The sequence below is a fragment of the Coregonus clupeaformis genome, chromosome 1 (genome assembly GCF_020615455.1).
Source record: "Coregonus clupeaformis isolate EN_2021a chromosome 1, ASM2061545v1, whole genome shotgun sequence".
Lineage (NCBI taxonomy): Eukaryota > Metazoa > Chordata > Actinopteri > Salmoniformes > Salmonidae > Coregonus > Coregonus clupeaformis.
The window spans coordinates 40326738-40351056 of record NC_059192.1 but is presented as its reverse complement, the minus strand read 5'-3'; the positions used below and the strand labels follow the sequence as shown (position 1 = coordinate 40351056).

General features: G+C 41.6%; 1 protein-coding gene across 1 annotated transcript; it reads right to left on the bottom strand.

Moving 5' to 3' along the window:
* Window positions 1–17967: 17967 nt before the first annotated feature.
* Window positions 17968–24303, bottom strand: mettl18 (methyltransferase like 18). The gene is made up of 2 exons (XM_041879003.1): window positions 24099–24303; window positions 17968–19148 (listed from the first exon to the last, which is right to left on the bottom strand). Exons 1-2 carry the CDS (start codon window positions 24198–24200, stop codon window positions 18120–18122), a joined length of 1131 nt encoding a protein of 376 aa, XP_041734937.1. The 5' UTR covers window positions 24201–24303; the 3' UTR covers window positions 17968–18119.
* Between the last annotated feature and the right edge of the window lie 16 nt (window positions 24304–24319).

Genomic DNA, 24319 nt, shown 5'->3' with positions numbered 1-24319 from the left:
TCAATCCAAGCTAAATTTATTATATGCAAAATGTATGTATGATAAGTATGTTGGTTCGTATACGGGCTCACTGAAATACCACGCAGGGCAGACAGAGAACTGATCCATTGTTACAGGTTCTTCCTCAAATACTCTGACAGAGAGAGAGAGTTCCCACCTCTCTGCTGGCCAATCAGAGTAGAGACTGAGCGTGGTTTAGACTTACTCAGCCAATCCGTTGGCGCACGGGCTGGTCCCATCCCCTTGGCGCATCCCTGTTGCCAGGTGTCTAGTTGTTTTGAAACTTATACAGAAAGTCAGCACTTTTGCAGTACACGTCCTTGGACGGTTCACAGATCACAAAGAGAGAGTGTTCGGGTATTGTGAGACACAAGTTCTTATCTGTCCTACCCCCTAACGTTCCTTACATGAATCACAGCCTGTTATGTGAAACAATTTATATCAGTATAGTACAAACCTTCTATGCTTATCATTAATGCATTCCTTCTAAGCTATTCATCACATACAGATCCAATTATGAGAAAACAAATCCCAACACTACGGAAGGAGTGTTGTATGGCATTGAAGCTTGTTTGGAGGTTTGTTAACACAGTGTCCAATGAAGGGCCAGATGTATACAAAATGGTGTTGTCTGCGTAGAGGTGGATCTGAGAGTCACCAGCAGCAAGAGCGACATAATTGATATACACAGAGAAAAGAGTCGGCCCAAGAATTGAACCCTGTGGCACCCCCATAAAGACTGCCATAGGTCCAGACAACAGGCCCTCCGATTTGACACATTGAACTCTATCTGAGAAGTAGTTGGTGAACCAGGCGAGGCAGTCATTTGAGAAACCAAGGCTATTTAGTCTGCCAATAAGAAGTGGTTGACAGAGTCGAAAGCCTTGGCCAGGTCGATGAAGACGGCTGCACAGTACTGTCTATTATCGATCACGGTTATAATATCGTTTAGGACCTTGAGCGTGGCTGAGGTGCACCCATGACCAGCTCGGAAACCGGATTGCATAGCGGAGAAGGTACAGTGTGATTCGAAATGGTCGGTGATCTGTTTGTTAACTTGGCGTTCGAAAGGCAGGGCAGGATGGATATAGGTCTGTAACAGTTTGGATCTAGAGTGTCACCCCCTTTGAAGAGGGGGATGACCGCGGCAGCTTACCAATCTCTGGGGATCTCAGACGTTACGAAAGAGAGGTTGAACAGGCTAGAAATAGGGGTTGCGACAATTTCGGCGGCTATTTTTAGAAAGAAAGGGTGCAGATTGTCTAGCCCAGATGATTTGTAGGGGTCCAGATTTTGCAGCTCTTTCAGTACATCATCTGTCTGAATTTGTGTGAAGGAGAAGCGGGGGGGGAGGGGGGGGCAGTGTCCTTCTTGGTCAAGTAGCCCTTACACAGCCTGGAGGTGTGTTTTGGGTCATTGTCTTGTTGAAAAACAAATGATAGTCCCACTAAGCGCAAACCAGATGGGATGGCGTATCACTGCAGAATGCTGTGGTAGCCATGAAGGTTAAGTGTCCCTTGAATTCTAAATAAATGACACAGTCACCAGCAAAGCAGCAAAGCACCCCCACACCATCACACATCCTCCTCCATGCTTCACAGTGGGAACCACACATGTGGAGATCATTCGTTCACCTGCTCTGCGTCACAGAGCCAAAAATCTCAAATTTGGACTCATCAGACCAAAGGACAGATTTCCACCGGTCTAATGTCCATTGCTCATGTTTCTTGGCCCAAGCAAGTCTCTTCTTCTTATTGGTGTCCTTTAGTATTGGTTTCTTTGCAGCAATTCAACCATGAAGGCCTGATTCACGCAGTCTCCTCTGAACAGTTGATGTGACTGTTACCTGAACTCTGTGAAGCATTTATTTGGGCTGCAATTTCTGAGGCTGGTAACTCTAATGAACTGTTAATTGAAATGCATTCAAGGTGACTACCTCATGAAGCTGGTTGAGAGAATGCCAAGCGTGTGCAAAGCTGTCATCAAGGCAAAGGGTGGCTACTTTGAAGAATCTCAAATATAAAATATATTTGGATTTGTTTAACACTTTTTTGGTTACTACATGATTCCATATGTGTTATTTCATAGTTTTGATGTCTTCACTATTATTCTACAATGTAGAAAATATTAAAAATAAAGAAAAACCCTGGAATGAGTAGATGTGTCCAATACATTTTCCGATGCATTTTCCGATGCATTTAACATACAGTGGGGGAAAAAGTATTTAGTCAGCCACCAATTATGCAAGTTCTCCCACTTAAAAAGATGAGAGAGGCCTGTAATTTTCATCATAGGTACACGTCAACTATGACAGACAAATTGAGAAAAACTAATCCAGAAAATCACATTGTAGGATTTTTAATGAATTTATTTGCAAATTATGGTGGAAAATAAGTATTTGGTCACCTACAAACAAGCAAGATTTCTGGCTCTCATAGACCTGTAACTTCTTCTTTAAGAGGCTCCTCTGTCCTCCACTCGTTACCTGTATTAATGGCACCTGTTTGAACTTGTTATCAGTATAAAAGACACCTGTCCACAACCTCAAACAGTCACACTCCAAACTCCACTATGGCCAAGACCAAAGAGCTGAAAAAATGGACACCAGAAACAAAATTGTAGACCTGCACCAGGCTGGGAAGACTGAATCTGCAATAGGTAAGCAGCTTGGTTTGAAGAAATCAACTGTGGGAGCAATTATTAGGAAATGGAAGACATACAAGACCACTGATAATCTCCCTCGATCTGGGGCTCCACGCAAGATCTCACTCCTTGGGGTCAAAATGATCACAAGAATGGTGAGCAAAAATCCCAGAACCACACAGGGGGACCTAGTAAATGACCTGCAGAGAGCTGGGACCAAAGTAAAAAAGCCTACCATCAGTAACACACTACGCCGCCAGGGACTCAAATCCTGCAGTGCCAGACGTGTCCCCCTGCTTAAGCCAGTACATGTCCAGGCCCGTCTGAAGTTTGCTAGAGTGCATTTGGATGATCCAGAAGAGGATTGGGAGAATGTCATATGGTCAGATGAAACCAAAATATAACTTTTTGGTAAAAACTCAACTCGTCGTGTTTGGAGGACAAAGAATGCTGAGTTGCATCCAAAGAACACCATACCTACTGTGAAGCATGGGGGTGGAAACATCATGCTTTGGGGCTGTTTTTCTGCAAAGGGACCAGGACGACTGATCCGTGTAAAGGAAAGAATGAATGGGGCCATGTATCGTGAGATTTTGAGTGAAAACCTCCTTCCATCAGCAAGGGCATTGAAGATGAAACGTGGCTGGCTCTTTCAGCATGACAATGATCCCAAACACACCGCCCGGGCAACGAAGGAGTGGCTTCGTAAGAAGCATTTCAAGGTCCTGGAGTGGCCTAGCCAGTCTCCAGATCTCAACCCCATAGAAAATCTTTGGAGGGAGTTGAAAGTCCGTGTTGCCCAGCGACAGCCACAAAACATCACTGCTCTAGAGGAGATCTGCATGGAGGAATGGGCCAAAATACCAGCAACAGTGTGTGAAAACCTTGTGAAGACTTACAGAAAACGTTTGACCTGTGTCATTGCCAACAAAGGGTATATAACAAAGTATTGAGAAACTTTTGTTATTGACCAAATACTTATTTTCCACCATAATTTGCAAATAAATTCATTAAAAATCCTACAATGTGATTTTCTGGATTTTTTTTCTCATTTTGTCTGTCATAGTTGACGTGTACCTATGATGAAAATTACAGGCCTCTCTCATCTTTTTAAGTGGGAGAACATGCACAATTGGTGGCTGACTAAATACTTTTTTCCCCCACTGTATATATTGTGATGTACATTTTACATACATTTTATATATACATATTAAATACATTTCGTAATATATGTTGGAATGTATTTAAAATGTATTAAATGTAGATATGACATACAGTTGAAGTCGGAAGTTTACATACACCTTAGCCAAATACATTTCCTGACATTTAATCCTAGTAAAAATTCCCTGTCTTAGGTCAGTTAGGATCACCACTTTATTTTAAGAATGTGAAATGTCAGATTAATAGTGGAGAGAATGATTTATTTAAGCTTTTATTCCTTTCATCACATTCCCAGTGGGTCAGAAGTTTACATACACTCAATTAGTATTTGGTAGCGTTGCCTTTAAATTGTTTAACTTGGGTCAAACGTTTCGGGTAGCCTTCCACAAGCTTCCCACAATAAGTTGGGTGAATTTTGGGCCATTCCTCCTGACAGAGCTGGTGTAACTGAGTCAGGTTTTTAGGCCTCATTGCTCACACACGCTTTTCAGTTCTGCCCACACATTTTCTATAGGATTGAGGTCAGGGTTTTGTGATGGCCACTCCAATACCATGACTTTGTTGTCCTTAAGCCATTTTGCCACAACTTTGGAAGTATGCTTGGGGCCATTGTCCATTTGGAAGACCCATTTGCGACCAAGATTTAACTTCCTGACTGAAGTCTTGAGATGTTGCTCCAATATACCCCCTTTTTCTTTCAAACATAACGATGGTCATTATGGCCAAACAGTAATATTTTTGTTTCATCAGACCAGAGGACATTTCTCCAAAAGGTACAATCTTTGTCCCCATGTGCAGTTGCAAACCGTAGTCTGGCTTTTTTATGGCGGTTTTGGAGCAGTGGCTTCTTCCTTGCTGAGCGGCCTTTCAGATTATGTCGATATAGGACTCGTTTTACTGTGGATATAGATACTTTTGTACCTGTTTCCTCCAGCATCTTCACAAGGTCCTTTGCTGTTGTTCTGGGATTGATTTGCACTTTTCTCACCAAAGTACGTTTATCTCTAGGAGACAGAACGCGTCTCCTTCCTGAGCGGCATGACGGCTGCGTGGTCCCATGGTGTTTATACTTGCGTACTATTGTTTGTACAGATGAACGTACCTTCAGGCGTTTGGAAATTGCTCCCAAGGATGAACCAGACTTGTGGAGGTTTACCATTTTTTTCTGAGGTCTTGGCTGATTTCTTTTGATTTTCCCATGATGTCAAGCAAAGAGGCACTGAGTTTGAAGGTAGGCCTTGAAATACATCCACAGGTACACCTCCAATTGACTCAAATGATGTCAATTAGCCTGTCAGAAGCTTCTAAAGCCATGACATCATTTTCTGGAATTTTCCAAGCTGTTTAAAGGCACAGTCAACTTAGTGTATGTAAACTTCTGACCGACTGGAATTGTGATACAGTGAATTATAAGTGAAATAATCTGTTTGTAAACAATTGTTGGAAAAATTAATTGTGTCATGCATGAAGTAGATGTCCTCACTGACTTGCCAAAACTATAGTTTGTTAACAAGAAATTTGTGGAGTGGTTGAAAAACAAGTTTTAATGACTCCAACCTAAGTGTATGTAAACTTCTGACTTCAACTGTATGTCCAGTAGTATAGGAGGAACAGCCAGGTAACTCAAAGGTGCAACTGCCAATGGTAGACTGTCCTAAAAAACGATTTGGTGTTTTGATTTTATGACTTGCCAACAATACTGGCGTACTATTTACCCATTGAGCGTAACGTATACTGAACAAAAATATAAACGCATGTAAAGTGTGTCCCATGTTTCATGAGCTGAAATAAAACATCCCAGAAATTTTCCATACGCACAAAAAGCTTATTTCTCTCAAATGTTGTGCACAAATTTGTTTACATCCTTGTTAGTGAGCATTTCTCCTTTACCAAGATAATCCATCCACTTGACAGGTGTGGCATATCAAGAAGCTGATTAAAAAGCATGATCATTACACAGGTGCACCTTGTGCTGGGGACAATAAAAGGCCACTCTAAAATGTGCAGATTTGTCACACAACACAATGCCACAGATGTCTCGAGTTTTGAGGGAGCGTGCATTTGGCATGCTGTCTGCAGGAATGTCCAATTTCATTTTAGAGAAATTTGGCAGTACGTCCAACCGGCTTCAAAACTGCAGACCACGTGTAACTACGCCAGCCCAGGACCTCCACATCCGGCTTCTTCATCTGCGGGATCGTCTGCGACCAGCCACCTGGACAGCTGATGAAACTGTGAGTTTGCACAACCAAAGAAGTTCTGCACAAACTGTCAGAAATTGTTTCAGGGAAGCTCATCTGCATGCTCATTGTCCTAACCAGGGTCTTGACCTTACTGCAGTTCGGCGTCGTAACAGACTTCAGTGGGAAGTGTGCTCTTCACAGATTAATCCCGGTTTCAATTGTAGCGGACTGATTGTAGCGTTGTGTAGTTGAGCGGTTTGCTGATGTCAACATTGTGAACAGAGTGCCCCATGGTGGCGGTGGGGTTATGGTATGGGCAGGCATAAGCTACGGACAACGAACACAATTGCATTTTTATCGATGGCAGTTTGAATGCACAGAGATACCGTGACGAGATCCTGAGGCCTATTGTCGTGCCATTCATCTGCCGCCATCACCTCATGCTACAGCATGTAAATGCACAGCCCCATGTTACTAGGATCTGTACAAAATTCCTGGAAGCTTAATAATTTCATACTTACTCATACTAGAAAAAAAATGTTTTCAAAAAAGTACTAGTCCTGTATTAGCGGACCGATATACAGTGCATTCGGAAAGTATTCAGACCCCTTGACTTTTTCCACATTTTGTACAGTTACAGTCTTATTCTAAAATAGATTAAATTGTTTTTTCCCCTTATCAATCTACACACAATACCCCATAATGAGCAAAAACTGGTTTATACATTTATAAAAAATTACAAACTGAAATAAGTATTCAGACCCTTTAATCAGTACTTTGTTGAAGCACCTTTGGCAGCAATTACAGCCTCAAGTCTTCTTGGGTATGATGCTACAAGCTTAGCACACCTGTATTTGGGGAGTTTCTCCCATTCTTCTTGCAGATCCTCTCAAGCTCTGTAAGGTTGGATGGGGAGCATCCTGTTGGAAGGTGAACCTTCGCCCCAGTCTGAGGTCCTGAGCGCTCTGAGGCAGGTTTTCATCAAGGATCTCTCTGTACTTTGCTCTGTTCATCTTTCCCTCGATCTTGCCTAGTCTCCCAGTCCCTACCACTGAAAAACATCCCCACAGCATGATGCTGCCACCACCATGCTTCACCGTAGGGATGGTGCCAGGTTTCCTCCAGACGTGACACTTGGCATTCAGGCCCAGAGAATCTTGTTTCTCTTGGTCTGAGAGTCTTTAGGTGCCTTTTGGCAAACTCAAAGCGGGCTGTCATGTGCCTTTAACTGAGGAGTGGCTTCCGTCTGGCCACTCTACCATAAAGGCCTAATTGGTGGAGTGCTGCAGAGATGGTTGTCCTTCTGGAAGGTTCTCCTGATCTCCACAGAGGAGCTCTGTCAGAGTGACCATCGGATTCTTGGTCACCTCCCTGACCAAGGCCCTTCTCTCCCGATTGCTCAGTTTGGCCGGGCGGCCAGCTCTAGGAAGAATCTTGGTGGTTCCAAACTTCTTCCATTTAAGAATGATGGAGGCCACTGTGTTCTTGGGGAACTTCAATGCTGCAGACATTTTTTGGTACACTTGCCCAGATCTGTGCTTCGACACAATCCTGTCTCAGAGCTCTACGGACATTCTTTCGACCTCATGGCTTGGTTTTTGCTCTGACATGCACTGTCAATTGTGGGACCTTATATAGACAGGTGTGTGCCTTTCCAAATCATGTCCAATCAATTGAATTTACCAAAGGTAGACTCCAATCAAGTTGTAGAAACATCTCAAGGATGATCAATGGAAACAGGATGCACCTGAGCTCAATTTCGAGTCTCATAGCAAAGGGTATGAATACTTATGTAAATAAGTTTTTTTATTTTTTTATTTTTAATACATTTGCAAAAATGTCTAAAAACCTGTTTTTGCTTTGTCATTATGGGGTATTGTGTGTAGATTGATTAGGGGAAAAAATATTTAATCCATTATAGAATAAGGCTGTAACATAACAAAATGTCTGAATACTTTCCGAATGCACTGTAGCCGTCTGTAGCTAAGTCAAAACAAACTCTCTCTCTCTCAAAAAAAAAGCACCCCCACCCCCAAACATCTTCCCGCAGGTATGGTCCCAGTTCTTCCATGGCCTACATACTCCCCAGACATGTGAAGAGGAGTGGGACAACATTCCACTGGCCACAATCAACTCTATGCAAAGGATATGTGTTGCGCTGCATGAGGCAAATGGTGGTCACACCAGATACTTACTGGTTTTCTGATCCACGCCCTTACCTTTGTTTTTAAGGTATCTGTATTCCCAGTCAATTGAAATCCATATATTAGGGCCTAATACATGTATTTCAATTGACTGATTTCCTTATATGAACTGTAACTCAGTAACATTTTGGAAATTGTTGCATGTTGTATTTATATTTTTGTTCAGTGTACATTTTTATTATGAGTACTTTGTTTTTGTTTGTTGTTTATTTCAGCGATGTGAGATCCCTGTATGAACGAAGAGAAAGACAAAGACAACCCCAACATGAACCCTAACTACTTCTACCCATACACATCACTTCAACCGAGCTATGTATCCCACTGCCATCACCCCACAGGTGCAGTGGCACAACAACTACAGTCCCTACCTTCAATCTTTCCCTACCGAGCATCAATTCCGTTTAAACCTGGTCTCCAGGAGCATGAGGAAACCCCAGGGACCTGATCCTAGGGCGTTCCACCACTATCATCAACTTTACCACCTGCCCTGGTGTAACTGTAGACTTACAGTGAGCTCCAAAAGTATTATTTTTGGCTCTGTACTCCAGCACTTTGGATTTCAAATGATACAATGACTGTGAGGTTAAAGTGCAGACTCTTTGAGGGTACTTTCATCCATATCGGGTGAACCGTTTAGAAATTACAGCACTTTTTGTACATAGTCCCCCCATTTTAGGAGACCAAAAGTATAATTAGGTGGTGTGCTACCATGTAGTACTACAATGTTCTGTAATATTAGCATTAACATTAGCAAGTTTGCATAAGGAGAGGGGATTACTTGTTTTATTGTTTGCTTTGCCACTCCTTTTATAAACCCGTCATTTGCCTCTTATTTCTTACTGTATAACCCACGTCATGCATTTAAACCCTCTCATACATAACCCGCTGTCGTTCTAACCCTTGTCTTTCATATATGTCACCTATGATTGATCTCTTTTACTGTATAACCCTCTGTCATATACTGTATTAAAGCCAGTCCAATCTCTCGTATCTCCTCACTCCTCACATTAGACTCTGTCCATCAGCATAGAAATATAAGTACTAGAACACACATTCCCATTCAAGTCACTAACTGGTAACTCTGACTAGTACGACTAGTCATTCTGTGTCTGTCATATGGACCCTGATCTCCTCTGTGTCATCTCCAATACTCCAGGTCCCATGGAACAGGCTCTGGGTCTGAGTCACCTTTCCCAGTGAATGGTCCATCCTATTACTCTAGTTTAGAATGTTCCCTGAACTGCACCATTTACAGTCAAATCTATGTGCTTGAGCACACACCCTGTTTCTCTATATCACTGATGATTTTACTATACATGAACGTTTGACTGTCAATATTAATCCAGTTCACAGTGTAAATAAACATGAATTAGGATGAGATTGTAAAGATTAATGAGACATAGTGTATTCTCTGAAGACACATTTATTAATTTACATGATATGTATAATGATATGTATACATACAAAATACATACCCCAATTACAGACTTTAGCAGTTTATTACATAACAAAGCTGAATTGTAATGTGCTGACTACATGTAATCTACAGAAGGACACAATAATTATTTTATTTGAAACCACAAGTTTGCCATGGAAAGCCAGAGAATCCATATTCCTCATATAAAAGCATAGGTGCTGTCTTGTTATGCTGATAAGCAGTGCCTTGCCAGAAGAACTGAGCCCATAGATGATATCTCCAGTAGCCACCATCTATGGAATTCAGTTCTCAGGGCACAACACCTCTCATTCTCCTCCCATACTGTGTCTTCCTGAGCTTCTCTCTCACTCTCTACGCTTTAGCATTTTTTAAAATCCATTCAAATGGCTGCTGTAACACTTGGCTCAAAATGGTATTTGTTTTTGTTCAAAGTAAATCTGTGACACTTTAGTATGATATATTACGTTACATTAGGTTACATTATGAATGGAATAACAGTCGTACAATATTGTACGAATTATAAGACACATAGTTCCATACTTCTTACCCGGTCCTACAATAGCATATGAAATGGATGATTAATATATCATTCATTTTGGAGGACGTATAGTATTATACGTCTTTCTCTAAGACCAGGTTGCTTGTTGCGTACTCATAACAACGAAGGAGAATTACAAATTACGAGAATAATTTATGTTGGCTGTTAGGGGAACTAACGACAAAGGTTAGGATCATTTACGTTGCAGGTTATATGAATTGGGTTAAATTTAGAATAAGGGTTAGGGGAAGGGTTAGCTAAAATGCTATAATTGTCCCAGAGGCAACTAGAACACGGTACCTTTGGATTTCTCGACGGTCGCGGATTATGCCCACCCGGATTGCTAGATGGTCGCGGATTATGTCCACCCGGATTGCTAGACGGTCACGGATTATGCCCACCCGGATTGCTAGACGGTCGTGGATTATGCCCACCTGGATTGCTAGATGGTCACGGATTATGCCCACCCGTACACCCCTCCCTATTTTTGTTTCTGTCTAAAGTAACTAGACCATTTGTAGGCATCATACGTCTTGGAGGTGCTCAGAAATATGTAAAGTATGTTTTGTATGGCTCTGTGGCCAGGCTGGTTGTGCGAGGTTTGCACTTTTGGGACTATTCAACTAGTCCCATCAGGTAAATTCAATCAAGTGTACCTCAAGTATTTCAATGACAACTAATACTATCCAAAACTATTTTGACCAAGGTATTGAACAATAGCATAGTAAATATTGTATCAATAGCATAGTCTCTAACTTCTGTGTCAACTTCTTTACCACGTTGAAACATCTTTTAAAACCTCAGTAAACGGAACTGGTCTGACTCCTATTCAGAATGAAACCTCTGTACAGCTGAGTGATAAAAGGCAGTGAAACGACGAGCAGTATATCAGTGGAGAGATTGTTCAACCTCTTATCACCCCCAGCTTCACTCTGCGGTGACCTTCCCTATTTCTATAAAAAGCTAAAATGGATGTGAGAAGATGGTGATAGAAGATACCAGCACCTCTTCCTCCTAAGAGTACAACGCTATATGGTTGAGCATGTTCCATCTTCATCTAAGACTGAACGATGAGCCAGTTTGTTAGAGGGGTACACAGTTCCTGATCCTAGATCTGTGCCTAAGGGTTATTCCTACTCTTAACCTTGTCAAAGGATGTTTGAAGGATCCATCTGCAGCAGCCAAGATTCCTGAGAGCGTTTCACAACTTCTGTGATGGCAGTTGGCGGGGAGGAAAGGGAATCGTCTGTGGTGGGCGGATGCAGGGCCTGATTCAGATTGCACGGACAGATACTGTACAGCAGTGGTCAGCCACAAAGAAGCACACACACACACTAACAGATACAGCACTGGTCAAGCCGAGAGATGACTCATCACATAAAACAGTTCCACAGAAACAAGGGGGAGTATTCAGGAAGGTGAAACGTTCAGATAAAAATAAATAGTCGATTCACTATATGAAAGACAATCATACTGTATCTGTACACAATACATATCTATCTTAATGTTCTGTAACGTAGAACCCTTCCATGTACAAGCCCCAGACGTGTGATACAAACACACAATACTCATTTATATTGCTCAGTATATCTTTAAATCCACAATAATATATATGGTTTGCCACTCATCGTCATCTGAACAAATTATATTGCAGGAATATAACCCATTCAAATGACTAGAGTCAATATTGACAGTGTGAGTACAGTTCGAGGAATCTTCAGTGTTATCCCCGGGTGGTTTACAGTGCATTCCTGAGTGGACATACGCACACACAAACACCACACGCAAAATTGCAGTCTTGCCATCAATTAGTTGAACTGAGCAACAACCTGTTGAACTGCCTGGAATTTAACTGGAATAACCTTGCCTGAGACCTGGAGTCTTATGTTAGCTCCCAGAGCTAATGCCTTTAACCCAGTGGGGTTAAACACAGTCAAACCCATTCAGTCATTGACTAGGAACTATTGTTATTCAAAAGTATCAATGGAAAGATATGAATCACAAACATATAGAGTAGACTAAAGCAGGGACAGATCTGGCTACCAGGCAAAGTCTGAGCACAGTAATCTCTAATCAACCTCTAGCATATGTAACCCAGACAGATACGGTTCAATGGCCCCTCATATATCAGATACTCTAACTCCACACAGCCCTTGTAGCCTTTGGGTTTCTGCCATGTTGCTTACATCCATCCAATTCTCACAGAATGTTGAAAGGACAACAAGTGTCCAAGAGTTTAATGGTTAATTTCAGACTAGGCGATTCACACTACTTTGTGTGATACATAATGTTGAATAGTAACAGCTCCACATAATCTCTTATTCCAATACTGAAATTATACTCACACAGATTAAGACATTTGTTACTCAAATACTTACATCAGACTACAGACATTGTCCCATTGCTTAAGTACCACTCAGAAATTATTCATTGTGTATTTCCCAGAAACAATGTTCTGGCTAATTAAAAAACTAAACTCACAATAGTGACCTGGCCCTCAACCAACAAATAGAGGTATCTCCCATTTTGGCATCTGTATGTCCAATTAAAACACCATTGAGGATATTCTGTTTCAGTCCGAAATCCTACTGAAGTTGAGCCCATCCTCCACATTTCTCCGTCCACCAACCTCCACTGATATCCACCTGGACTGTCCAGCCAGGTCCCCACTGTTCCCTGTCCCAGTCACACCACTCACTGTCTGACATTGAGTTGAGACTCACTTAAATACCACTCCCCTCCACACTAGCCTCCCCCTCCTTGTTTTTCTAGCCTTCTCTCTGTACGATAAGCCAGGCAGTCACTTCCCAGTAAGGAAACAGTGGGAGTGAGGCTCACGCCCCCACACACACAATGATTCAACAGAGCTGCTTCTGAGGAACTCCATCAGACCAGCCCTGCCCTCCCTCTCTCCCTCACTTCCCATCAGAAAGCCTGGGAAGAGGCTAGGGGTTGCTTAATAGTCTACAGTGGCTTCCTCTGCTTGTCTTCTCTTTTCTCTCACCTTCATCTCTCTCTTCACTGATCTAAAAACATTGGCAAACAAATAAGCTGAATTCCTATGAGGAATTGTGTTGTCACGTCCTCTCTAGTCAGATGAAGAGGAGACAAGGGTAAGAGAGGAGGAACCCGTGTTAGAGTATTGATATGCCGCCCTAGTCTGGTGGAGGAAACAGGAATTCCCCCTCAGCCTCAGAACAGCTGCTGAGTGTAGGTGAAGAGGCATGCATTGTTTGGTGTCTGTGTGTTTGAGTGAAAAGGAAGTGGATATTTTATGTAGTCACATTTTGCCCTTTTTTAACAAAGAGGCATGCTTCAAGAGTTGGTGGAATACAATTAGGTTTCCACAAAACCACAAATAAAAGTTTTTTTCTCACATGTCAATTGTGGTTATTGCATCATTGATTCTGATTAGTGTGTGTGGAGAGGGGGGTCATCTAGACCAATCTAGAAAAATAACAATGTCTCCACTGTTAGGTCTACACTATGTGCATGATTGAACCGATGATTAGCCTAGCGGTTAGAGAGGCGAGCCAACAACTGGAGGGTTGCCAGTTCGAGTCCCGGGTCTGATGGGAAAAATCTGGAGGGAAGTGAGCTAGCAACCAGACGTTGCCGGTATCAAATCCTAGATGACATTGCCTGCTGTTGTGCCCTCAAACACACAGATACCAACCAATGCATGTTTTCCTGTGCAGCAGCTCCCAGAGTGGCAACCCCCTGCACCTTTCCAAAACCTGTATATGTACAGTGCCTTCAGAAAGTATTCACACCCCTTGTCTTCTTCCACATTTTGTTGTGTTACAGCCTGAATTTCAAATCGATTATTTTGAGATTTTTTGTCACTGGCCTACACACAATACCCCAGAATTTAAAAGTTGAATTATGTTTTTAGAAATGTGTACAAATTAATTACAAAGGAAAAGCTGAAATGTCTTGAGTCAATAAGTATTCAACCCCTTTGTTATGTCAAGCCTAAATAAGTTCAGGAGTAAACATTTGCTTAACAAGTCATAATAAGTTGCATGGACTCACTTTGTGTGCAAGAATAGTGTTTAACATGATTTTTGAATGATTACCTCATCTCTGCACCCCACACATAATCTATAAGGTCCCTCAGTCAAGCAGTGAATTTCAAACACAGATTCAACAACAAAGACCAGGGAGGTTTCCCAATGCCTCGCAAAGAAGAGCACATATTGGTAGATAAAAAAATAAAATATCCCTTTGAGCATGGTGAAGTTATTAATTACACTTTGGATGGTCTATCAATACACCCAGTCACTACAAAGATTCAGGCGTCCTTCCTAACTCAGTTGCCGGAGAGGAAGGAAACCGCTCAGGGATTTCACCATGAGGCCAATTGTGACTTTAAAACAGTTACAGAGCTTAATGACTGTGATGGATCAACAACATTGTAGGTACTCCACAATAGTAACCTAATTGACAGAGTGAAAAGAAGGAAGCCTGTACAGAATAATATCGCAAAACATGCATCGTACTTGCAACAAGGTACTAAAGTAATACTGTAAAGAATGTGGCAAAGCAATTCACTTTTTGTCCTGAATAGTGTTGTTTAGGGCATATCCAATACAACACATTACTGAGTACCACTGTCCATATTGTCAAGCTTAGTGATGTTATGGGTATGCTTGTAATCGTTAAGGACTGGGGAGTTTTCAAGATAAAAAAGAAACGGAATGGAGCTAAGCACAGGCAAAATCCTAGAGGAAAACCTGGTTCAGTCTGCTTTCCACCAGACACTGGGAGATTAATTCAAATCAAATCAAATTTTATTGGCCACATGCGCCGAATACAACAGGTGCATACATTACAGTGAAATGCTTACTTACAGCCCTTAACCAACAGTGCATTTATTTTTAATAAAAAAGTAGAATAAAATAACAAAAAAGCGTTGAGAAAAAAAGAGCAGAAGTAAAATAAAATAACAGTAGGGAGGCTATATATACAGGGGGGTACCGGTGCAGAGTCAATGTGCGGGGGCACCGGCTAGTTGAGGTAGTTGAAGTAATATGTACATGTGGGTAGAGTTAAAGTGATAAATAATTAACAGTGATAAATAATTAATGCATAAATAATTAACAGAGTAGCAGCAGCGTAAAAAGATTGGGTGGGGGGGGGCAGTGCAAATAGTCTGGGTAGCCATGATTAGCTATTCAGGAGTCTTATGGCTTGGGGGTAGAAGCTGTTGAGAAGTCTTTTGGACCTAGACTTGGCACTCCGGTACCGCTTGCCGTGCGGTTGCAGAGAGAACAGTCTATGACTAGGGTGGCTGTAGTCTTTGACAATTTCGAGGGCCTTCCTCTGACACCGCCTGGTATAGAGGTCCTAGATGGCAGGAAGCTTGGCCCCAGTGATGTACTGGGAACATTCACCTTTCAGCAGGACAATAACCTAAAACACAAGGCCAAATCTACACTGGAGTTGCTTACCAAGAAGACAGTGAATGTTCTTGAGTGGCCGAGTTACAGTTGACTTAAATCTACATGCAAATCTATAGCAAGACCTGAAAATGGTTGTCTAGCAATGACCAACAACTCATTTGACAGCGCTTGAAGTCTTTTGAAAATAATAAATGGGCAAATGTTGCACAATCCAGGTGTGGAAAGCTCTTAAGAGACTTACCTGGAAAATACTCACAACTGTAACGACTGCCATAGGTGCTTCTACAAAGTTTCTGGATTTTACTTGCAATACATTTGTTAACATTTCTAAAAAAACATGTTTTCAATTTGTCATTATGGGATAGTGTGTATTTTTAAAAATATTTAATCAATTTTGAATTCAGGCTGTAACACAACAAAAATTGGAAATATGTCAAGGGGTATGAATACTTCCTGAAGGCACTGTACATGTATCTTTCTGATGGCTTTGGGGGAAGTCAAATTTCAGTTGGAATTGACCAATAAAGTGATCTTAATCTTAATGGATGAAACAGGGCACTCGAGGTAGTGTGCAAGTGTCAACGACTGGAACCAATCAGTCATACATAGAGATGAATGCGACACACAACATCATTTAGATGAAAGTGTACTCAAACTATCAGTAAGCGGAAGATGACATATGATAACCATAAAACCCACGTTAATCCTTCTTCCTCGTCATGTTATATTGACAGCCACACATGTGTTACCCGCTTAGGTGGTGCTGCCCTGTTTATTATTCTTCCTAGGAAATCCCCCTTTCTCTCCCACTGGTTTTACATTTTTAGTCATTTAGCAGACGCTCTTATCCAAAACGAACCCACAACCCTGGCGCTGCAAGCGCCATGCTCTACCAACTGAGCTACAGGGGACTTACTGTGCATTTCCCTCCCGTCTCAGTCTGTGTTACAGTATTTCCACAAGCTTTAGATTTCCATGATAAAGCTAAAAGGGGATTCCTCTAGCTATACCAGTATGTCACCATGCTTGACTTCTCGTCAATAGAATCTACCCTGGTTGGTTCCAATTCATAGGTTTACCGTAATAAGTTAAGTGAATCTTTTTGAGTAAAAGTGTCAATCATGATGCGACACTTTACAATATTTATTCGATGACACATCCAATATGGTCACCCTTCTAGAAGATTGCCACATAAAAACAGAAATTTTGATGAGTCTTTATCTTTGATAGATTAGATTGTAACATGATGACATTGCCAAGTCTTTAAAGTTTATACAAAAGAATATGGATAATGGGCAACGAAATGTGAAAAGGTGAATTAGGAGACACAGAGACCACATAAAGCCCCACTGTAAAATAGATGTGCTACACTACAGTGATGCCAGACTCCACTTTCAGACCGTGTCCTTGGGCAGGTGGGATAAGTTGCAATTGACATTTTGTGGCGGACATTAGAAACAAGCCTGGCTTTCATCGTGCTGTTTAAACACTTGGGAATCACATGCAAAGGTCAGTGAGCCCATTTCCTTTCCTTCCCCCCTCCCTACCCCCTGTAAAAAGACCTTTATTGCTTTATTTCCTCTCCACTTTTCTCCTGCACTTCAGTTAGTGGCACTAGCCCTATTCTAATAGTCTATATAGAACGTGAGAGAGGTATGTGAACAAAGGGTAAAGTCGACATGAAACGGTATCTTCTTTTGGGTAGTATATTGCGCCTACTTCAACTACCACTTATGACCCCATAATCAAAAATGATTACAAACTCAGCTTTTCTTTATAGTGTATTTCACAAACATACACATAACAAATGGTAACTGAGCTGAATACATTTTCACATGTTAACATTGAGTACTGTACAGAAACTTGTACAGTATGTACTTGCAAACATAAGAAGCAATGTCCTGTTAAAAACAGACCTGCGCCAAATACATTTGCCGAAATACTTGATTGGCCTAGTTTGCACACTACAATGGAACCAATGGAATAGTGCCATGGTAATGGGATATAGAATATCTGCTCATCGCCTCTATCTTCTTTATCATCAGACTTCTGCTTCTTTCCCTCCATCAGTGCAGCTATCCTGCTGTCCTCTTCAACTGGTGAAGCTTCACAAACTCCTCCTTAATCTGCCTTTTCGTAAATCAAGCACACCTCCAGTATTTGACATACAAGGTTATACCACCAAGGTTACAAAAAGCCAGACTGTCATACCTACTTACTAGACTACAGCAAGTCTTTTTTATATATATATATATATATATATATATATATATATATATATATTTAAATATTCTGTGTCTTTTCATTATCTGTCAAACAATCAAACATACTGTCATTTTAATTATGTGGAAGTCATGTTTCTTTGCAGCATGTCCCAATTGACACACAGGTGGTCTTCTTTATAGGAAAAGGTTTATTTGAAATAGATTGAAAAGAGGGTCGTTAGCACACCTTATGTAGCATAGAAGTTCCAGCTGCATTGAGTAAAAACTAATTTGAAAAATATTTTCTTTTTCAGTTCATTGAAACTGTACACAAAGTAAAAAGTCAAGACTTGTTTGTTGTTTTGAAGTGCATGGCCACAACATGTCTCTGTAGCCCCTGGTCCACGTCCCACAGTTTCTCCATATCAAACACTCCCTTGTCCTCCATAAACTGTTCAAACAGGTGTAACCCACCCCCCACCCCAAAGTAGTGGGCCTTGGTGGCCAGGTAGACCACTCCACCCGGGGCCAACAGTCTGTGGAGGGTGTCGTGAAGAGCTGAGTAGTATGCCGTGTTGTAGATGGTCTCTGAGGTGAAGATGATGTCATATTTAGGGGACAGGTCTTCCTTGAGGACCAGCGCAAGGAACGTTGTCCAGTCACCCGAGAAGAAACGACAGCAGGCCAGCTTTGAGTGCTGGGATGGGTCCAGGGCTTGCCTCTTGGGCGACGGGCTGCCATCCTCTCCCTCTATTTTCTGTTCATTCTTCTTCTCCTCCTCTGACTTTGCCTCTTCCTTCTTTTTCGTCTTGTCCTCTTCTATAATTGTCTCATCATCCTCCTCCTGCTGCCCCCGTTTCTTTCCCTTCCTCCCCTTCTCCTCTTCTTCCTCCTCCCCTTCCAACTGACAGTTGAGCAGTGCGTTAGGCAGTGTGAGCTGTTCTATAACAGTTCTATTATAGTCCTGGAAATGGACCTGACTTGCTCCTCTCTTTAGCGCCAGAAGGCCCAGCAATCCGGCACCACAGCCCAAATCCAGAACCCTCTTCCCCCCGAACGTCTCCCCCTCTCTCTCTAGCAGCTCCAGGAGGTCATAGGTACACTCCCACACCTTTAACCCTCCCTCGTACACCCCAGAGATGAGGTCCGAGCTCTGGGCGGCGGTCCGAGACAGGATCCTCTCGTCGTCATCTCGCTCACTGGCCGTCTGCTCGAACACAGACTCATTCAGGAAGTGGAGGGGTGGAAGCGTTCCTATGGTAACAGTCTCAGAGACAGCATCATTGAGGAGAGAGTGGGGCTCTGCAGGGGGATGGTGTTCAACAGCTGCTTTGACATTTTCTGCTGGAGTGGTGGTGTTGTTGCCGGGCACCTGTTGAATACACACAGGTAAAAGATGCCCATTGTCATGTACAATGCAAAGTACAATCTGCATGCATTCACAAGTGTTGTAACTGTCCTGTCTCCTGGCAGTCAAATACATACACAGCGAAAACATGAATAGAACAGACATAAAAGCATCCTAATGCTTATGCACAATCAAAGATGCCGAATGTCATGAAGGATACAGAATAACACGGACTCCCTCCTGTGGCTGGCTGCACACTGTTCCAGTGTCTGTGTGTTAGAGATGTCGACGAGGAGTATGACGTGTCTCGTCTCTAACGCCCAGGAAGCTCCAATTCAAACTTCCATTACACAGCTCTGCAAACGTTGTCAAAATATGTTCGTTACTCACCAAATATGGCGTTTCGCTGAGCAACTATCTTCATTTACTACCGTTACGGCAGATATGTATTTCCAAAAAAAGTCTAAATAAACATGTACAAGCAACCGAAAAACTGCCTCTTTGGCACCTCCAATGTATTGAGCTGTTGCAGACTTTCGACCTGTGCGTGGCAGTAATGGAGGTGCCGAACAGGAATTGTTTTCAGTTGTTTGTACATTTTTATTTAGAGCTTTTTGGGAAGTACATAGCGAAAGTCGTTATTAGCGCAACTCCATAGCTAAACTCCATATTTGGTGAGCATCGAAGGTATTTTGACATAACGCTTGCAGCGCTGTCTAATGGGAGTTTGAATTAGAGAACGACCGATAAATCGGCAGAGACGATATATCGGGCTGATGTTGGCCTTTTCTAGTCTATCGGCCCTTCTCTATCGGCTTTGCTGATATTCCCGCTAAATAGCAAAGCTGCCGCTATGCTAGCCGCCACTCACGCCTGAGCCACGAGCACTGCACAACGCAGAGGAATGTCTAGCTGGGAAAATCAGCAGCAAGCTAGCTCATTTTCCAACAGAAATGTGCAGTATTGCGAAATGGATGAATTGACAGTAAACAAAACGTAACTCCTGTTGCAAATATTAGTTGAGTTAATTCACTAATAATAAGGCTCACGTCGACGTGCCCGGACATGCATACAATAAGCAAGCTAGCTAAGCAGATAGCTCTGTGAATTGTTAACAAAGATTATGATAACTAATCCTTTCATCTGTGGTGATAGCTAGCTACAGTGGATATAAAAAGTCTACACACCCCCGTTAATATGCCAGGTTTATGTGATGTAAAAGAACGAGACGAAAATAAATCTTGTCAGAACTTTTTTCCACGGTTAATGTGACCTATAATGTGAACAATTCAATTGAAAAACAAACTGAAATCTTTGAGGGGGAAAAATGAAAAATAAAAACCTTACAATAACCTGGTTGCATAAGTGTGCACACCCTCTTATAAATGGGGATGTGGCTGTGTTCAGAATTATCCAATCACATTCAAACTCATGTTACATAGAAGTCATTACACACCTGCCATCATTTACAATGACTCTGATTACTCACAAATAAAGTTCAGCTGTTCTAGTAGGACTTTCCTAAAATGTTCTTAGTTGCATCTCAGCGCAAAAGCCATGGTCCGCAGAGAGCTTCCAAAGCATCAGAGGGATTTCATTGTTGAAAGATATCAGTCAGGAGAAGGGTACAAAATAATTTCCAAAGCATTACATATACCATGGAACACAGTGAAGACATCATCAAGTGGAGAAAATATGGCACAAAAGAGACATTACCAAGAACTGGACGTCCCTCCAAAATTTATGAAAAGACGAGAAGAAAACTGGTCAGGGAGGCTTCCAAGAGGCCTACAGCAACATTAAAGGAGCTGCATGAATTTCTGGCAAGTACTGGCTGTGTGCTACATGTGACAACAATCTCCCGTATTCTTCATATGAATGGGCTATGGGGTAGGGTGGCAAGATGGAAGCCTTTTCTTACAAAGAAAAACATCTAAGCCCGGCTGAAGTTTGCAAAAACAAACATCAAGTCCCCCAAAAGCACGTGGGGAAATGTGTTATGGTCTGATGAAACCAAGGTTGACATTTTTGGCCATAATTCCAAAAGGTATGTTTGGCGCATAAACAACACTGCACATCACCCAAACACCATACCCACAGTGAAGCATGGTGGTGGCAGCATCATGCTTTGGGGCTGTTTTTCTTCAGCTGGAACCTGGGTCTTAGTCAGGGTGGAGGGAATTATGAACAGTTCCAAATACCAGGTAATTTTGGCACAAAACCTTCAGGTGTCCGTTAGAAAACTGAAGATGAAGAGGAAGTTCATCTTTCAGCACGACAATGACACAAAGCACACATCCAAATCTACAAAAGCATGGCTTCACCAGAAGAAGATTAACATTTTGGAATGGCCCAGCCAGAGCCCAGACCTGAATCCAATTGAACATCTCTGGGGTGATCTGAAGAGGGCTGTGCACAGGAGATGTCCTCGCAATCTGACAGATTTTGAGCACTTTTGCAAAGAAGAGTGGGCAAATATTGCCATGTGAAGATGTGCCATGCTAATAGACTCCTAACCAAAAAGACTGAGTGCTGTAATAAAATCAAAAGGTGCTTCAACAAAGTATTAGTTTAAGGGTGTGCACACTTATGCAACCAGGTTATTGTGAGTTTTTTATTTTCCCCCTCAAAGATTTCAGTTTGTTTTTCAATTGAATTGTCCACGTTATAGGTCCCATTAACAGTGGGAAAAGTTCTGACATGATTTAACCTGGCATTTTAACAGGGGTGTGTAGACTTTTTATATCCACTGTATATATTTATCGTATCCGTAAATTGACAGTTGACAGTCGGAGAAGATGATTGTCTTAATAGGGAAAGGAGGAAGCGTTTTAAAATGCCAAAATAAAAAAAGGTTGGCAATAGGTTTAGCTACAGTGCCTTCACTGTATTCACACCCTTTAACGTTTTCCACATTGTTCTGTTACAAAGTTGGATTAAAATGGATTTGTCCTTTTTTTGTCAATGATCTACACAAAATACTCTAATGTCAACGTGGAAGAAAAATGTGTACAAAATTTGAAAAATAAAACACTAATATAACTCGGCCACCCAAGAACATTCACGGTCTTCTTGGTAAGCAACTCCAGTGTAGATTTGGCCTTGTGTTTTAGGTTATTGTCCTGCTGAAAGGTCAATTAATCTCCTACTGTCTGTTGGAAAGCAGACTGAAGCAGGTTTTCCTCTAGGATTTTGCTTAGCTGAATTCAGTTTCTTTTTTATCCTGAAAAACTCCCTAGTCCTTAACGATAACAACCATACCCATAACATGATGCAGCCACCACTATGCTTGAAAATATGGAGAGCGGTACTCCGTAATGTTTTGTTTTGCCCCAAACAAATGCTTTGTATTCAGGACAAAAAGTGAATTGCTTTGCCACATTATTTTGCAATATTACTTTAGTGGCTTGTTGCAAACAGGATGCACGTTTTGGAATATTTTTATTCTGTACAGGCTTCCTTCTTTTCACTCTGTCAATTAGGTTAGTATTGTGGAGTAACTACAATGTTGTTGATCCATCCTCAGTTTTCGATCACAGCCATTAAAATCTGTAACTGTTTTAAAGTCACCATTGGCCTCGGTGAAATCCCTGAGCGGATTCCTTCCTCTCCGACAACTGAATTAGGAAGGACTTATCTTTGCATTGACTGGGTGTATGCATACACCATCCAAAGTGTAATTAATAACTTCACCATGCGCAAAGGGATATTCAGTGTCTGCTTTTTTACCAATAGGTGCCCTTCTTTGTGATGCATTGGAAAACCTCCCTGGTCTTTGTGGTTTAATCGGTTTGAAATTCACTGCTAGATTTGAGGGACCTTACAGATCATTGTATGTGTGGGGTACAGGGATGAGGTAGTCATTAAAAAATCATGTTCAACACCATTATTGCACACAGAGCGATTCCATGCAACTTATGTGACTTGTTGAGCAAATATTTACTCCTGAACTTATTTAGGCTTGCCATAACAAAGGGGTTGAATACTTAATGACAAGACATTTCAGCTTTTCATTTTAATTCATTTGCAAACATTTAGAAAAACATAATTCCAGTTTGACATTATGAGGTATTGTGTGTAGGCCAGTGACTAACAAATTCGAAATTCATTTCATTTTTAAATTCAGTCTGTAACACAACAAAACGTGGAAAATGTCAAGGGATGTGAAAACTTTCTGAAGGCACTGTACCTAATAATCTTCCTGCATGTTTATGGACCAAGAAAGCTGTAGATCAGCACATGTGTGCGTTCTCACTTCTCAAACTATGGGCAGATTTGAGTCAGACAGACAGTGCATCATAGCTTCATATTTTTTCCTACCCTCGCTCTCCTTGTTAGATATTATTCACATTTATGGCTTGGTAGCAAATGTCGCTTTGGATAAAAGCGTCTGCTAAATGGCATATTATATTTATCATTGACATCTCTAAAGGGCTGTCCACACCAAGGACAATAACTATTAAGATAAAAATGTTTTCTAATTCAAGTGAACAGGAGCGTTCACACCACAAAAATGTAATTTTTTGGAGTTGGTATAATTGTTTTGATTTATCAGGGGGTGATGCAGGATACTCAGCACCCCTACTTCCTGCAGGTATGTGATCAAGGGCTACTTATTAATAGGCCTACAGCATACAGTAGGATGCGTTGATCAGTTGATTTACAGGTATACTGCAGAACGATAAACGATCCGCTGGTGAGGATACTCGCCAAAGTTTATAGTTATGTTGCTATAATTTATCGTTATAGTTATCGTCCTTGGTGTGGATGGCCCTTAACGCAGATACTGGGTCAGCTGCACACCATCCCTTTAAAAAAGAATATAAAGCCAAGGTTACTTCTATTTCATAAAAAAAGTTCCATTTATTTAGCAGGAATTCTGCTCTTGGGTAAAAGCCCAAAAAGCCTGGGGAATTATTTGGGACCGCTCAGAACTGACGTTAGTGGCTCGAGCTAGCTAGCTCTGTTACTCACAGGTTTGACTGCATAGTCCTGCTTTCCAGTTTGTGGTTGTCTTTCTTCACCTTGTTGCCCCTTTGTCGTTAACTGCACATCGAAGTTGAAACTGAACGACATAGTTCTGACGAAGCAGTGTATCTAACTACCGTAGCTAGCAAAGGCAGGGAATCGGTTCAGCATGAACTACACGCGGAGTGGAAAGAAAAGGACTTAGCTAAATACCCAGAATACCTTGC

Excerpts from the sequence above, each read along its gene's own strand:
- mettl18 (XM_041879003.1), bottom strand. The coding sequence starts at position 24,200 with ATGTCGTTCAGTTTCAACTTCGATGTGCAGTTAACGACAAAGGGGCAA. Across the intron at positions 19,149-24,098 it reads AGGACTATGCAGTCAAACCT|GTGCCCGGCAACAACACCAC; the intron begins GTGAGTAACAGA and ends TGTATTCAACAG.